Here is a 17,115-nt window from a genome sequence, read left to right on the forward strand (position 1 = left end):
TCTTCAGGTCGGGAGGTCCGCAAGACGGAAAGACCTCAAGTCGGAAGGTCTTCAGGTCGGGAGGTCCGCAAGACGGAAAGACGATGAGTCGGAAGGTTTTCAAGTCGGGAGGTCCTCGAGACGGAAAGTCGTCGAGATGGGATATCCGCAGGTCGGGTAAACTGTAGGTCGGATAGAAGGAGGAGTCGGACAAACGCGGAGGCCTTTGATCAAAGACAGGGGGCGGTTGATATGGAGGTCGGCCCAAGTGGGGTCGGGCGAAGAAGTAGGTCGGACGAAGGACGAAGTCGGGCCAAAAGAGCGGAAGGTCTGTGGTCGGCTCAAGGAGTGAAATATAGGGAATTTTGGTCTGCTGGGGACACGTGTCAGCATGAGAAAGGTTGGAAGACGGTTGAGAAGGAGATGTTGTAACCGTTCGGGTGACGGTTTTCAGTACGGTTTCCCAGGGAATATTTAAGGATTTGGATCATCATTTGGCAAGGTATCTTCAATCAACTTCAACAAAGCAAAGTCAGATTTGGGGATCACCACTTTAAATTTCAGTCTTTTATTTTCCAGTTTATTTTCTGTACGTTACAGTGTTTAGAGATTCCTAATCTCAGGCACTAATTAATCAAGTTTAAGGATATTTTTAATATCTTTGAATTTTATTTTATTTTTGTTGAAAAATTACATCAACAATTGTAATAAAGATTGTTGCGAAAGCCCGTGACAATTAAATTATATATAATTTTATTATATTTTCGATCATAGTTGTGACAATAAATCATTCCGCGACAAATTTAAAATGAAGCATTCATTTAAATTTTTTATTTAAATAATATTTTTTATATAATATTTATTATCTTTTGTAGGAATTTTGGTCATAATATAAATAAAATTTATCAATTTTGTCCCAATATAAAAATTTATCAATTTTAGTTTCATTATAAATAATTTCAATAAATTTTGATCAAATTATAAACAATTTTAATCAAATAAAAGAACTAACATAAATTACTGACCTAACATGACAACTGATATGAAAACTACAAATTAAACTAAAATTAATATTTTTTTATGAAAAATTATAAAAGAAAATAATATTTTATTTGTCTCATAAAAAAGTAATATTTACATTGTTAAATATTAATATTATATTAAATTTTAGTAAAATAAAAAAATAAAAAATAAAAAAATCTATATTATTATGGTTTAATATATAAAAATAATAATATTTTAATATTTGAAAAAATATTTATTATTTTAAGTAAATAATACATTTACTAAATTATAAAATAAAATATTAAAACCTTGTTATAGAATGGAGAATATGAATTGTAATTGAAAATGCTAAAAAGAATAAATCATTTATAGCTATATATGTACTGCTGCTGCTGCTATATTTTTTACGTATTGGATTTTGACCTCCAAAAAGTTCGGAATCTATTGGTGCAACCTCTGCCTATTTATATTCTTATTTAATGCCTATCCGTCTTTTTTCTCCTTATTTTCCTTTTGCAATTTCTTCCTAACACTCTTTTGCACTGTATTGTCTTCTTTGGCATCAAAAGTGGCACCTAGCCTCCTTTCTTTCCTTTTATTTATGCCTTAATTTTATAAAAATTGAGTTTTCCAATTTTTTACTTAACTTATCTAATCATTGAGCCTTTTTATTCTCTTTTACTTCAAATTCTATTAATTTTATTATTTTTTTTTTCTGCAATCAAAATCAATCATATAATATAAATATTTAAACGCATGAAATTTCTATCATATCTGTTCATTTTTTTTAGAAAGTTTTTAAATTGAAAATTTCTAACAATTTAGAAACGCATAAAGTCACTTACAAATATATCTACTTCATCCTACTATCAAATATACTATCGCTCACCAATATATTCTAGCTTACATCCACCACTCATCTTATTCCTCAATATATGTATACCGTCCACACACCACTCCACTCACCATCACTCTCGTTGTATTCACCTGTATCATCACCTTTCTATACATATAGAAATTGACTATATTGCCCTCACCCTACTCGTGTTCATATATGTGTTTGCTTGGAATGAAAAACACAACTTTTTCCACCTAAGATAACACTAGTAATGTTGTCAAAGTTAGAAGGTGGAAAGTCCGCTTAAAAAAGAAAAAAAAAAAAACGTAAGGGTTAGAAGGTCCGGAGTAAGCTAGAATTAATGAATAATTGCTTTCGATCGATCAACAAACAGACACTTATATGACAAAAATATAAGGAACTGGTTGGTGACATCAATATAGTAACGTACGTACGTCCAAGGGAACAAGATCCCCTTATCTCTCTCTCTCTCTCTCTCTCTCTCTCTCTCTTACATGCATAAACCAACATGTTTTGGTTTGTTTAGTAGTTGTCTTTACAGTAGGACTTGGTTCTGCGGAAGATGTAAGTAACACAATGAATTGTTGTTACCCGCTGGTGATCAACATGAAACACGCATGCCGGAACTAGCTAGCTAGTAGCAGTAGCAGTAGCAGTAGTAGTAGATAGTGTTATTAGTTCCCGGCCGGCCGGCGGAAGGAAATTAATTAAGTAGCAGCTGCAGCAGGCCGGGCTGGGCAGGGCAGGGGCCGTGGCAGTTGAGTTAATCCTCCTCCTTCTCCTCCTCGACTCGTCGACGATGATTGTTTTGGACGACATAGGTTCTGAGGGAAGGTGAGTGGGTAAGAGCAAAGGGTGCCACAGTGGTATTCTGGCTCGCATTCTTATGCTGTATTCTTCTCCTCGCGATGTAGCCGCGGACCCAGGGGGTGACGTCCTCGTTGACTTTGATCATGATGAAGAAGATGATGCGGTAGACAACGATCATGCTGAACAGCACGCTCAGGTCGATCCATTTCGAGCGCCTCACGTCGATCTGGAACACATTCTCCAGTATGTACTCTCCCGGGATCTTGGGGAGATCGGACGACTGGTTGTCGAAGATCAGCCCTTTCAGATCGTTCTGGTACTGCCCCTGCACCAGGATTATGAACCCACACATGTATATTTGTATGTTAGAGTGATTGATTTATAATGACTGACTGACTGACTGAATGAATTATTTCATTACCTGCAGCGCCCAGAAATGGAAACTGATGTAAGACATGGGGTAACGCCAGACGGGCTTGGGGATGTCATTTGGAAGTCGGAAGTAACCAGAGACGAGCATGAAGATGCCCTGCAAGCCAGCGTAACAAGAAATTATAGTATAGTAATATATACTATCAATAATAATAATAATAACAATTAGAAAAATCATTGAGTGAGTGAGTCAGACAGATAGGCATATATATAGATAGAGGTGGAGATGGATGGATGGATGGATGGATGGGCATGGAGATGACAGAGAGGAGAGAGCAGAGACGACACAAAGTATATATATAACCTGAATGCCAGCCCCAATGATGATACCCATGAGGAAATTGGGGACGACGCTGGCAATAGCCATCATGAGGCTCTCGACGACGGTGACGCTGGCGTAGAGGCAGAGCACGAAGAAGAGGTAGTGGGAGAGGCCCGGGTGGAGGCGGACCATGAAGTAGCACACCGTCCCGGACAGGAACGTGATCAGTATCAGGAACGGCATCGCCGACAAGGTGTTGCTGATCACGAATGCGCTCACGCCGTAGTGCCCGTTCAGCCTCTCCCTCTGGAACACCTGCAAGCAAGCACATGGTCAATTCATTTGATTTCAAATTTCAATCGAATCGGATCATACACACACAAACAAGCAAACATTACCTTCATATCTTCTACGAAGGATGGGAACCCACCGATGGACATGAAGGTTACAAAGCCAAAAACGAAAGATGCGCACGCCCCCCTTGCCTGTACGCACGCACGCCAAACCAACAAGTTTTAATTAAGTTCAATATCCTGTCTGTGTTAATGTTCTGTGGAAGGAAACCTAATTAATTAATTGATTAGGCATAAGCTTGTTTTGTTTTTCTGTTTCAAATAAACATCGATCGATCAAAAGAGCCAGTGAGTAATTAAGAACATTTAATCAATTGATTACCAGGATTGAGTTGTAGCCGGTTCCCACATTCAAGTAAATGGTGCCAATGCAGATAGTGACAACAATGTAGATGACTAGCCTCAGCCAGTAATACCCGAAGTCCCTCGACATGTTCACAAAGGAGCGTGTAGTTAATGTGAAAGCCTGCATGAAGAAACTAGCCTGACTCCCCCCAGAATCTAGCACAGTCCCTTTCTGCATGTAAAAGTGTAACAAACAAAGCAGTCACTAATTAATTGGAATGAATATCTATCTACCTATCTATCTTCACCAGTTTGTTGTTACCAAATCCGCACTTGAACCTAATATGTCTGATGATGTATATTTTTATAGATAAGAGCCCGTCAGTGAGAGAGAGAGACACTCACAATTTTGGACATCTCCTCAATCTTTTCCTTGGCCGAATAACAATACTGAGATGTGCGATAAGAGTCTACAAGCGTCCGAATTGCTTCTGCTGTGGTTATCTTTTCAAGAGGATCATCGTTTGTCTCGAACTGATCAGAGATTCAAAAAAGAAAGAATGGCAAGCAGCCAGTGTCATCGATCCAATGTTTTGATTTAAATAAGAATGCTTGTTGAGTGAGGTCTACTATCTGACTGGAGTATGGAGTTTCTAGTGGATGATGCATGGTATGGTCGTCGTGGTATAAAAGAACAGAATCAAGTTTAGGGAAGAAGAATAATGTTACCCGAATCTTCATAGATCCTTTTAGAGTTGCTTTCACCTTGTCAAAATCGGAGTTGATGCACCGGAGGAAATGGTCGGAGGGATTTCTCAGAGCGGGGCAAGGGAAGCCAGCTTGTGCGAAAAACTGCATGAAACACACACACACACACACACTCATGAAGATGTTAATTAGCAGTGTTATTTTATTTAATAATTAAATGAAGTCGGTTAGCTAGCCTAGATCTAGTGATTAAGATGAGCTAGAGTGATGACCGCATGCCTCGTAGGCTTCCGAGGCTTGACCGAAGTAGACAGTTTTTCCACCGGACAGCAAGTACAGGCGGTCAAACAGCTCGAAAACTTCACTGCTAGGCTGGTGAATGGAGGCTATGACTGTCCGCCCATCTCTCGAAAGCCCGCGTAATGTCTGGGTCACAAAGAATGCCGATGCACTGCCGTTGACATATACATAGAAAGAGAGAGAGTTGTAATCATATATATTTTGCTAGAAATAGATGCTACATACAAAATGTCAATGCAACAAGAGTCAACAGGTGCGTCTTCGTGTAGATGTGTGTCGCGTCTGGTACTGATCAAAATAAAAGAAGACACACACACACACGCACACACACACGCACACAACATATATATATATATAGGCATATGTGTGTGTGTGTACCCCCTGCACACTCACGCCTGCCATTAGGTGGATCATGCGGCTTTATCCATATACGTCACCTTTAAATTGCATGCACACTAAGATTTTCCAAATTATTATTATTATTTCCAAGTTATTATTTTATTTAGGCAATGCATTGCTGACACAGGGACAAACAGGATTGATGAGGAAAGGCATTGAAGATCCTTGGAATGTGCACTTCCACAAAAATTTCAGTACAACGACAAAGGTAGACGACATAAAATGAACAAAAAATTTCCATACTGTCCTGATCAATATAAATAAATAAATATATATAAAGATTTTAATTTTGACTAAAAAGCTAACTAATTAAGGTCAGGTAAAACCTAGGTATAAAATGGCGGCAGCAATGCAATGCGGGCCGGGGAGTTAGTTAGCTAGCTAGCTAGGAGTTTACGTTCGTATAGGATATTAGTGTAGTAATTAAGAATTGCAAGTCTCCTCTAGTCTCGTCTCATCGATCAGATATTCAGATGAGCAAGAATGATTAATTAATTAAGTAGGCGCGTAATTACCTGTCCAGGCCGCTGGTTGGCTCATCCAGGAAAAGCAACCTGGGGCGCATCAGGATTTCGAGCGCGATGCTAACCCTTCTTCTCTCTCCGCCGCTGATGCCGCGCAGGTGCCAATTCCCGATCACCGTGTCCGCGCAGTCCTGGAGCCCCATCTCCACAATCGTGCTCTCTATCAGCGCGCGTTTGTCTGACCATGGCATCCCGTCGGGAAGGCGCAGTCGAGCTGAGTACGATATTGTCTCGCGAACGGTCAGGGTGCCGATCAGGTTGTCGTCTTGAGTTACATATGCCTGCAGCAGTGACACATAGATTAATTGGATTACTGTTAATGTCATGACTGCTGGCTGAACCAGGTGCGGTCGTATTGAATCCGAAGAATGCAGCAGATATTCCGTATTATCTATGGAATTGAAGTCCGGAGAGAGTGGCAGCCAAAGAGACGCATACGATACGCGTACCCATACCTAACGGATCGCAAGCTAAGGTTTACAGATAGATATAGATGCATAGTTAGATCATTAGTTTGAATACGCCGTTGCCGCTGCTGCTTTCTATTAATTGGACATTAATTATTATTATTATCAGAGAAACTAAAGCATATTGAAACTGTCCGATCGGATCGGATCGGATGGGATGGGAAGACATGAATGTAACCAACCAGGAAACGTTCCCTCGAACCATGCAAAAGCCGAGAGAGAGAGAGAGAGAGAGAGAGAGAGAGAGAGAGAGAGAGAGAGAGAGAGAGGGAGAGAGAAGGACATGAACCAGCAAGCACAATAAATAAAAGTAATAATAAGCATAGAAATAAAAAAATGGAATTTGAAACTCACAGCAGTGCCGAAGGAGAGCTTGGTCTTGCGGCCGTTGAGGAGAATGGTCCCGGAGAGGAAGGCGTTGGCCGCCAGACGGCCCGAGAGGGCGTCGAGCAGAGTGGACTTGCCGGATCCGGAAGGGCCCATGAGCGCCGTGAAGGATCCTGGCTCCGCGTACCCAGAGAGCTTCTCCAGGACATTCTGAGTGTCCCCGTTGCTCAGAGTGACCATCACCGTCAGATCCTTCCAGGTCAGCCTCGCCGACACGTCCCCCATGAACTCCGTGTTGGTCTTCTCCTTCCACAGGCTCTCGCTCAGGGGGCTCAGCCCCCCCACCACCAGCCCGTGCCCCTGCGGCTTGCTGGCCTCGATCTCCATCATAACATCATCTGCGGCCGAGGCTGAGGAGGAGGTCTTCTTATTCGTCGTCGTCGTCATGGCTTACCCTGCACTGCAGCAGCCGCGGAGTAATTAGTTGTTCGATCTCTTCCCCGAGAGTAATTAAAAGAATGGATACTACTGCGTGCAACAACAGCAGCTAGCTGTCGTCGGGGTATTAATCTGTGGTAGGCGACTAACAAGATTATCAGAAATGGAGTTTGTATGAGAAACGCAGACGCTGTGAATTTGACTGCCCCCCAATGCAATGGCTGACTGACTGACTGACTGATCACGGCGATATCACAGCAAAGGCTTCGCTACAGCTACAAATTCCAACAACCAAAACTACGAGGCCGGCCAGTCACGCAGTTAGGCTTGATTCTAGCTTGGGTTGGATTGGGTCGGGTTGGTTTAATCTGATCTGATCTGATCTGATCTAATCTAATCAAATCAAAGAATAAACATGATCGATCGAGTGATTATATCGTGGAAACAAGGCACACGCAGGCAGGCAGGCGCACAGTATAGTAGAGTCGTGGGGAAGAATATGAGTAGAGAAGGAAGGACTAGTAAAGGTAATTAAATTGACGCCGACGGCGATGAGGATGAACTCTCCTCCCTCCCACCCTCCGGGTCCATATGGGGTTTATGGTTATGGTTATGGTTATGGTTATGGATGGTCGAGTGAAATGGTGGTGCTGCTGTGCTGTGCTGTGCTGGGACGGCCATTAATGTGGGCAGGTAGATGTTGGTAGAGGCATTAAATGGGCATGTACCGACCCAATTAAATTAAAAATAAAGTTGTGGCATGGCACGGCATGGCATGGGCGGGCGGGGGAAGTTGGCACATAAATAAATTTCTAGGGCTCTCTCTAGTAGCCATCATCGTCTCGCCTTAGAACTCTTATTAATATCCCATCCAATTGCGCTTATTAGTTTTCTTTCGGATAGATAGATAGATAGATAGATAGATAGATACATCGATAGATAGAAGATAGCCATAGAATGAGCGTCAAATCATCCTCTGTCCTGGCCCACTCCATAGAACTCACCTCATGCACCTCACTTCTAATAGAACACAATTCCTTTTCCCATTCCAACACCCATTCCCATGTGGACAATATATATATATACATATATATCATAAATTAATTATTCTTTTTTCTATAATAAAAATATATAATTATTGTAGAATTAATTCATTTGCCAATTGCCATGCCTTCCACGTCAAAGTGCAGCTTTTTAAGTCCAGTTCTTACACACGCGCATCATTCCCTATGATTAAAATCAATATGGAATTAATATATACACACTTAAATATTTATTGGGATTGGACTAAGTTATTTTTGTTTTTTTGTTTTTTTTTTTTTTTTTTTTCATTCACGGGCCTATCATCATATCGATATCATGGCTAACGGTCTAAAGTGCTGGCCGCGTTTCCTTGGAGGTTATGGGACCTAAGTGCATTTGCAATAAAGGTATTTATTAAGTAAATATGTTTTTTCTTCTACATCATATTTTTTTCCTTCAAACTCAACAAAAGAAAGTACATACATATTTATATTTATATCAAAATTATTTATTTTTAATATTAAAAATTTTAAAAATATATATCAATGTATATCATTTTATAAAAAATAATATTCTATATAATATAAATATATAAATACAACTACTATTAAAAAAAAAAAGTAGATATTTTATAATTTTCTAAAAATAAAAATGGTGATGTAGCATGATGAGGTGCGTATCTCGTTGGTAGAGATACCACATTGCAAATGCCCTAACCTGGATGACAAATATTGTACGGACAACCTTTGTGGATCGTAATAAAACATTTATCTATTGTTCGATGCTAATACACCAATAAAGCATGCATTTATAGTTCCATATGCAAAATTATAAATTAGATAAACTTATGTTTGCTCTACATTCTCATCATAATAGCAAATACACAAAATATTATCTGATTAATTGACATGTTTTTTTTTTTGTTTTTTTTTTTTTTTTTTTATAACTAATTAACTTGTTTTTTTGTTAATACAATTGATATCACGATATCAAGTTACAATTATGTTGTCTGTCTCACAATATATGAAAAAGGGTTTGGTTCTATGAAATTGATCCCCCTTGAAATTACTTTATATACACAATGATGGGGAAATATGGAAAATCTTGTTATTGAATAATAGGTGAAAAATTAAATTCAAAATTTTTAAAACCGATTAAACGACAAGTAGAAATATTACGAATTGAGAAAATCAAAATAATAGGATCTTGGTCTTGCAATGAAAAAGACTAAGTTTAATTAAGTGGGCTAAGGTGGACTCATTATTATGTTTAAGGAATAATTAACTAAATAATTAGTTAATTATGCCTCTTTGGGAGTTTGAATACAAAATGAATGGATTTGTAAATAAATATAATTATAATGGATAAAGTGGCATGCATACCGGCAGACGAGCCATAGTAAAGTTACTTCTTAACGAGTTGAATCGAACAGAATTTGATAAATATGATCTTATATTTTATTTGTAATTCATATATATAATACTTCATTTATTTTTAATTCATAATTTCATATATATATATATTGTGAATATTCGCGAACAAAGATCGGACTCGTTCGTTCATCAACAAAATGAACATATTCGGCTCGAATTATTTATGTTTGCGAATTAGTTTAAACCAAATCAAACTGAATCAAATTTACAAATAGTTTGACTTGTTTAACAGCTCAAGGCCCACACGTGTGCCGCATGTCCATCGGGATTGGATACAAGCACAAGCTTGGGCTCAGTGCTTGGATTGTAGGACTTGGGACTTGATAAATGTTTGACTTCACGATGCCAAATTTTACTTGAAAGCCTAAAATTAAACTCAAATTTTTTTGTCATGTCTCCAGACAAACCCATATTATCCGGTACCTCAAGAAAATAGAACTAATTTTTAGCCCGGCATGCATGTACAAAAATTTTATCTAGATATTTAACAACGAATTATTATTGGCAGTTTTTGGCAATTAATGGTCGACAATACTAACGGTAATGGTCAATATTTTCAATTTTGATATTGAATTTTCCCGAGTGAAGGTTCCTATAAAAGCTCTCCATACCCTCTATTCAACACACATATCTTAAGCTCTCTTCTCTCCAATTACTTATGTTTTTCCAATTAACTTTCCAGCAAGTTTCCATAATTTTATTTCTTCCGGAATGGTTCTCTTCTTTCCTTGTCATATTTGTTCCGAAAAAGTAAGTTTTCGACATAAAGGAGTTTGAAAAAAGATATATAAATATATATATGAACAATCATGCATCTTCTAAAGTCAAATGAATGGAAACAGTGGTTTTGAAAATGGCATTTAAAAAAGAGCTAATGATAATTGCTAACATAGATTTAGCGGACTGTGACGTGATATCTAATTGGGACCAATACTTTTGTATTCAAGAATATACGGCCGTATATATATAATCAACACTTATACGTCATTGAAAACACAACCGTGTTTTGTGTCTTACTCCTCCAAGCTGAAACGCCTACTCTCAATCTCCCAATTCAACTTTAACAACCTCACCTCCGGAAAACTTCTCGGGCTGGCTTTCCGGCCTCGCTGCTGCCCAATTCTGGCTTGTCCTCCTCGTTGGCTCCCTCCTCAGCCTCGCCGGCTATGACATCCAGTACCTCTTTTCTTAGCTAGCCACCTCTTCTCCCTTTCCTATTACCATATTTTTTCCCTCACCTCCGTTATAGTTTTCTGATCGAGCGAAAGTGTTCCTTCTTCTTGACGCTATTATGCCGGTAGCCGTCTGCCTTGCCGCTGTCCTGTTAGCCTGTGACTTGAGCGTCAAGAAAATGAGGAATCTGACGGCTGGATTCTTCTCTATGTTCGTCGTCACCATCGCCACCGGCATCGTTGTTGTGGTCACCAACCTCAGCTCTGCTGCCTCCCACTCAATCTTTAATTTTGTCATCTTCATTGCCATTGTTTTTTGTTCATCCTGTCTCTTCCAATGGCTACGAACACTTTCTTAGCAATTTATTGTAGCTGCTTCGACTTCAGTTTCTGCTCAGATTCTCCATTGGATTGCAGAAGTAGCACCATATATATACACAATGAAAATTGAATGGTTAAGGAATTATTGATTATGAGGGGAAGACAGAGAAGAAGTGCAAAATTGTGCAGAAGGAAGATCGAGGAACTTAATAGAAAACTGTGTGTGGGTATTGAATGTATGAACGAATCTTGTTTTTATTTTGATTTGATTTGGGGACATGAACTGCAATTACAAAACAACACACGGCCGTAGGGTTATGGAATACGATCGTGTTTTCAATAACGTTTAAGTTGATTATATATATGCGGCCATATTTTATTAAACATGACTTTATTTGTTCAAATCATATGTCACATACAATCAGTTACGCTCATATAATTAGTTTTCGGTAATTTTATAATAATGAGACCAAAATTAATTAAAATTATTTATATTGAAATTCGTATTTATGAATTTCTCATCAAAATTGGTTAATTTAAATTTCAATTGGACTTGTTTAATTTTGATTTCTTCCTGATTAAGTGGTATCTTTCTCATCAAAATCAAAATATCTTGTGTAGCGAATGGAGATGGACAGCTATGAATTAAGTCAACAAGATTGAAAAGGTGAGTGAAAGATTGAATTGGAAGTGGTATTGATTTGTTTCCAACTAATACCGGCCAGCCTCAACTTTATTATTAGTACAAATCAACCGAGCTCAAACTCAATTTGGATAACTTTTGGTTTGACCGACAAGGAGTGTCGGACTTGTTTGAGCTCGTGATTTTATTGTAGGTAACAACACCTCACCCCAATTACAATACATACATGACAAAATAAAAGAAAGAAAGAAATAATTTAATGAAATACAATATGGGTGGGTGTGGGTGTGTGGATAAGAAGATATTATTCACGGAGGCGGTGGACAACTAGAAGCTGAAAATTCGCAGACGACTTGCACTGTACTGACTATTTTCGTCAACAGCCAAGCCAACAACCCACTCCGACCAGCTTATTAGCTTATTTCTTTGGAGTAAGAACATACATTTTGCAATCGTGGGGAGACACCTCCGCGGAGATCTGCCCTTGGAGGGAGCTTTGGGTGGAATGCTGCAGATCATATTAGATGAGATGAGATGAGATTAGATTCAATGCAACAATAGTAATAGGAATACATATAACAGCAGCTATTTATTAGTAGTAATTTGTTGTCTTGTAGTAGTAACTAGTGAGGAAAGAAGTAGGTCCTGCTAGCAAGCAAGCAAGGTTGCTTACCGCCCAAACATCGCGGGCATCAACAACAGTGGTGGAGCGGAGGCCTAAGTCGGACCAGTAGGCAGTAATGGTGGCCTGCGAGGACCCTCTGTTCCATAAAACCACCGCATGCCTGCCCCCGCTCAGCGCTCCTCCCCACACCTGCACACCAATCAATCAATTATACATATAATAAGAATGGAAGAATACGAAGAACACATGCACTTGTGCAGTGCAGTGCAGTGCAGTGCCTTCAACTTAGGCAATCAATCGCATGATATGATCCATCCATTTGCCTCCCTGCCAAGGCAACACCACTACTACTAACCTCTGAATCCCCATATTTCTTGAGCTTCCTCCCTTGAATGCCAAGCTTATCTGTATGTGTGTGTGTGTATGCACATCATTATTAATAAGGCATGAGCTAGCTAGCCGTGCAGGCGATCGAGCCACACGACTATATATATATATGCATACATATAGAAAACGGAGAGAGAAAGTGTGTGTGTATGTGTGTGCGGTGTAGTGACTCGTCGCTCGCTCGCTGACCTTGGTTTACGGCAATAGCCTCCTTGTTGGTCAACAGATCCTTTGTCACACTGTCCATCGACCGAATGTCACACCCAATCAGCAGAGGAGCCTAACCACCCCCCACAAAACAAAACAGCATTAGCAATAGCATTCGCCTTAGCATTAGCATTAGCATCAGCATCGCCCATCTTAATTAGAAGGAGATGAACAATGAATTCCTCCCTTGGTGTTGGTGTTGGGGTTGGTGTTGGTGCTGCTGCTACTGCTACTGCTACTGCAATTCATTCATTCATTCATTGCCGCTATTTATTCATTTATCAAGTCACTTACTTTCGCCAATGCCCATATGCTGAAATGTGATCGATATTCTTCAGTGCTCATCCCACCATTCCCAACTTCCAACATGTCCGGATCTACCAAAATCATTCCAACACACTCATCATCATCATCCAGCTGTAATAGATGTTGGCAATTCGATCGATGCTTGCTCGCAATCAATTAAAACACAATGGAGCTCAGTCTTACCGTTCCATCCACCTGGCCCTGCATACGCTGCCCATTTGTCGTTCATATCCGCTCGAGAAATCATACTAGGTAGAAATCACATGAATAAAAGAAGCAGTGTCACAACCACCACCACTACTACTACTGCTACTGCTACTACTATCAGGATTACGAGTTTTTCACCTCTCCCAGTCATCACTAATGTCTCCAGTTGTTCTCCAACTGTTTCCAATAGATTTGGCCCAGGTGGCTGGATCTTCTTGCCCCCTGCAATTCATTGCACTTGCTCTGTCAATCACATATTCATATATGGTAGGTAGGTAGGTAAGGACGAGCGCCGTGATCCTGGCTGGATTGGCTGAGACTAACCATTCACATAGAGAGAAGAATATGGACCTCCCGGAGTTGAGCAGAGCCTTTCCCATTAAGGGATACCTTTCCCTACCGCTGACACCATTGTTGTTGCAATTGTCATACTTCAAGTAATCCGCGCCCTGTGTTGTGTTTTCAATATCAAACACCACCACAGGTTAGCACGAGCAGAGTCCCATATGGGGGGGGGAGGATATCAGACAGAATATCAATATGCATGCAAGTACCCATGAGGCAAAAGTTTTTGCATCTTGCTCTTCGTATCCAAGTGATCCAGGCATTTGCTTGCTGCATGTCTGAGTCCTGCCGTAATATATAAATTAATGATCACAACCCATTCCCATCGCCATTACCATCATCAATATCAATACATACAGTTTAAGCCCTATATAACTAATTAAGCTTCCTTCCTTACTAAAATAGCAGTATATTTTACCCAGCATCGGAGTAAATTCCGAATTTTAGTCCTTTCTTGTGGACATATTCTGCCAGTGCTTTCATTCCAGAAGGAAATGTAGATTCTTTGGCCCTCAAATTCCCCTGCATTGCATAACAATAAATTACACAATTATTATTATTATTATTATGCTGACAATTGGCTCTTTTACTCTGGATCGGTTCAAACAAGTACAAGAGGGCATAGATTCGTTTGTTTGTCCATACCTTGGAGTCCCTACTTGATTCAGCCCAACAATCATCTGAGGCAGATGAAGAATAAGAAGAAAGGCTCTAAGTCAAGAAACTAACTAATGCTAATTAGTACTGATACTCTGTACTGTGTGTCCCTATATCTATTATATATATATATATGTAGATATGCATTGCAGTTGAATGGTACGCACCGAGGTTAATATATTCATATCCAAGCGCGGAAAGCCCCGTTGATACCATTGCATCAGCTGTCTCAATCATATGAACAGACAAACAAACCCACCCAGCTGTGAGATACCATATCGTAACTTGGCAGGACATACAAGTTTGATTAACTAACGGCAAGGAACAAGTACTAAATTGGAGTGTATCCTATGAAGCAGGCTCATCACCTGTTTCTTTGATCAGCTTCTCATCGATGTTGCACTGAAAATGATTCCAGCTGTTCCATCTGAAGATTGGCAGAGATTATTATGGCTGATATGAAATCATTTTTCTCCGGGAAATTAAAGAAGCAGAGAATTAAAGAGAACAAATTAAGGAGATCAGAATAGATGTTTGTATGGACACGGATGGATGGCTATATAGATAGATAGATAGACATATGGATAGATAGCTAGGGACATAACAACATACCCCATCTGAGGAGTTCCGCCAAGACCGTTTTCCAGAAGAGCTTTCCGAAAGTGGGAATGGGAGTGGGAGCGGGAGCGGTTGTGGGAAGCCGTGAACCACTTGGTCGGTCGAGCAGATGTCGCGGAGGCACTGAATAAGAGGCAGGAGCAGGCCAGAAAAATCACAAGTGATGGCAGCGACAGACGCCGGCGTCGCCCCATCCCAATACTAGTAGAAGAAGAATGTTTGACAGCAGCAGCAGCAGCAGCGCCCATCGTATGAGTGAATTATCAATTGTATGTTTTTGTTTATCAAGATAACGGGGACTGGCTATCCTTTTCCTCTCCTATCCTCCACTATATAATATATATATATATATATATATATAAGAGCCGACAGACAGACAGACAGACAGAGAGAAAGACGGGCGACGGGACGGAGGGACCGACAGAAAGAGAGACGACGGAAGGAGATTACAGTGAATGAAGAGACCTACCAAGGGAGCAAGGAAGGGCAGGGCCTGCGACTAATAATAATAATAACAATTACAATGATACTAATAATAATATCGATCCTACGTCCTAAAAGGAGGAGGAGGAGGGGGAGGGGTGCACTACATGCTATATGCACACATGATTAAATAAAGGTGAAGGAAGGAAGGAAGATGTGTATGGAGGAAGTGACGTGGCGTGCACCGATGGAGCTGAGTGAGAGGAGCACTGTCACGCACAATAGTCGTGGTCGTGTCGTGTTGTCTCTTTCTATTTATGAAAAAGATGAAACAAACACATACGGCCTAGCCACCCACCCGCACGTGACATGCATGCATATGGCACATGCAGCAGCAGCAGCAGCTTTATGTGTGTATGTGTATATAAATAGCTAGCGTATACTACAATATACTGCTAATATAGTATAGCACTATACTACACGAACACGACTACGACTATATGGTATGGTTTGGGATTAATGATTGATGGATGGATGAATGAAGTCCAACTAAAACTTGAGTTAGGCCGTTCCCATCCCATTTCATCCGATCCTCCGATATATACTATAATAAATATATCATAACTGTCCGATTCATTCAAAATCTAATTATGATATCGAATGCCTTAAGGTATTGTATTGTATTGTAAACATCCCATCCAGCTGCATTGCATTCATTTAATGCCTCCTCCTTAATTTAAATGTCCTTTTTCTTTCTGGAGTTGGAATCGTCTTGGTACTTACTACATATGGACATGAATGTACCAGTACTTAGTTGTACTAGTTCATAGCTACAAAGAAGCCTAGAATAATATATATATATATATATATACATATATCGGAATACATAACATAATTCGTGTGTGTACGTGCAAATTGCAATGATATGACTGCGCGTGTATGTATTTGTGTATGTGCGTTGTGCAGCTAGCATTGGGTCATTTATTTATTTATTCATTCTAGAATGCATGTAATCCCCACAGATTGACTGACTAGCTAGTGTGACCTCCCACAAGTCAGCCCTATTTAAAGGTAGGCACTTTAACTAGCTAGCTGGCATAAAAACATCCTTTATTTTACCCCTTTTGGTCAATCCCAATCCCAATCCCAATTCCAATTCCCAAACCGAATTGAATGACGACTGGCTCTGCCTAGATATTGACTCGTGGAGGTTCTACTGACCTTTTTTAGTTGCAATTTTCTCCATCGGCAGCAGCAATAAGCATAAGCAGCTACATATAATATACCTACTACTCCTACTCCTACATGCATCCTTTAATTAAAGTGCTGATTCTTTTATGATCATCATCATCTTTGTTTTTATGCATGTGTATAGATAGGCTATGTCAATGCTCTATATACACCAACCAACTCATCCCATCTATGCCTTCAAAATTTATATGCAAAAGGCAAAATCTGAAACGAACTCTCCGCCATCCAGCCAGCCATGATTGCCAAATATAGCATCAATCTTAATTAACCATAGCCATGCCATATAAAATAATAAGCAGCAGCAAGACCATCTAAAACTACTCATTTCTATCATCCATTTCCATTTGCC

At 39.7% G+C, this 17,115-nt stretch overlaps 2 protein-coding genes across 2 annotated transcripts; both read right to left on the bottom strand.

The window, feature by feature from the left end:
• Positions 1 to 2,170: 2,170 nt before the first annotated feature.
• Positions 2,171 to 7,765, bottom strand: LOC127255180 (ABC transporter G family member 11). The gene is made up of 11 exons (XM_051280570.1): positions 7,299 to 7,765; positions 6,738 to 7,170; positions 5,908 to 6,197; positions 4,973 to 5,144; positions 4,715 to 4,837; positions 4,391 to 4,519; positions 4,023 to 4,217; positions 3,746 to 3,832; positions 3,390 to 3,662; positions 3,075 to 3,182; positions 2,171 to 2,978 (listed from the first exon to the last, which is right to left on the bottom strand). The coding sequence occupies exons 2-11, from the start codon at positions 7,155 to 7,157 to the stop codon at positions 2,607 to 2,609; spliced, it is 2,169 nt and encodes a 722-aa protein (XP_051136527.1). The 5' UTR covers positions 7,158 to 7,170; positions 7,299 to 7,765; the 3' UTR covers positions 2,171 to 2,606.
• Positions 7,766 to 11,769: 4,004 nt separating this feature from the next.
• LOC127255189 (alpha-galactosidase-like) lies at positions 11,770 to 15,691 on the bottom strand. Its single transcript, XM_051280584.1, has 14 exons — positions 15,087 to 15,691; positions 14,843 to 14,901; positions 14,642 to 14,698; positions 14,463 to 14,497; positions 14,236 to 14,339; positions 14,027 to 14,102; positions 13,797 to 13,921; positions 13,611 to 13,694; positions 13,449 to 13,513; positions 13,254 to 13,336; positions 12,942 to 13,032; positions 12,721 to 12,770; positions 12,414 to 12,554; positions 11,770 to 12,248 (listed from the first exon to the last, which is right to left on the bottom strand). The coding sequence occupies exons 1-14, from the start codon at positions 15,338 to 15,340 to the stop codon at positions 12,159 to 12,161; spliced, it is 1,314 nt and encodes a 437-aa protein (XP_051136541.1). The 5' UTR covers positions 15,341 to 15,691; the 3' UTR covers positions 11,770 to 12,158.
• Between the last annotated feature and the right edge of the window lie 1,424 nt (positions 15,692 to 17,115).

The sequence above is a fragment of the Andrographis paniculata genome, unplaced genomic scaffold, assembly GCF_009805555.1.
Source record: "Andrographis paniculata isolate CXL003 unplaced genomic scaffold, ASM980555v1 Contig53END, whole genome shotgun sequence".
Taxonomy (NCBI): Eukaryota; Viridiplantae; Streptophyta; class Magnoliopsida; order Lamiales; family Acanthaceae; genus Andrographis; species Andrographis paniculata.

Excerpts from the sequence above, each read along its gene's own strand:
- LOC127255180 (XM_051280570.1), bottom strand. The coding sequence starts at position 7,157 with ATGACGACGACGACGAATAAGAAGACCTCCTCCTCAGCCTCGGCCGCA. Across the intron at positions 4,520-4,714 it reads AAGGATCTATGAAGATTCGG|TTCGAGACAAACGATGATCC; the intron begins GTAACATTATTC and ends ATCTCTGATCAG. Across the intron at positions 4,218-4,390 it reads TTGAGGAGATGTCCAAAATT|AAAGGGACTGTGCTAGATTC; the intron begins GTGAGTGTCTCT and ends TTTTACATGCAG.
- LOC127255189 (XM_051280584.1), bottom strand. The coding sequence starts at position 15,340 with ATGGGCGCTGCTGCTGCTGCTGCTGTCAAACATTCTTCTTCTACTAGT. Across the intron at positions 13,695-13,796 it reads TTCTTCTCTCTATGTGAATG|GGGGCAAGAAGATCCAGCCA; the intron begins GTTAGTCTCAGC and ends AATGAATTGCAG. Across the intron at positions 13,033-13,253 it reads GCATATGGGCATTGGCGAAA|GCTCCTCTGCTGATTGGGTG; the intron begins GTAAGTGACTTG and ends GGGGGTGGTTAG.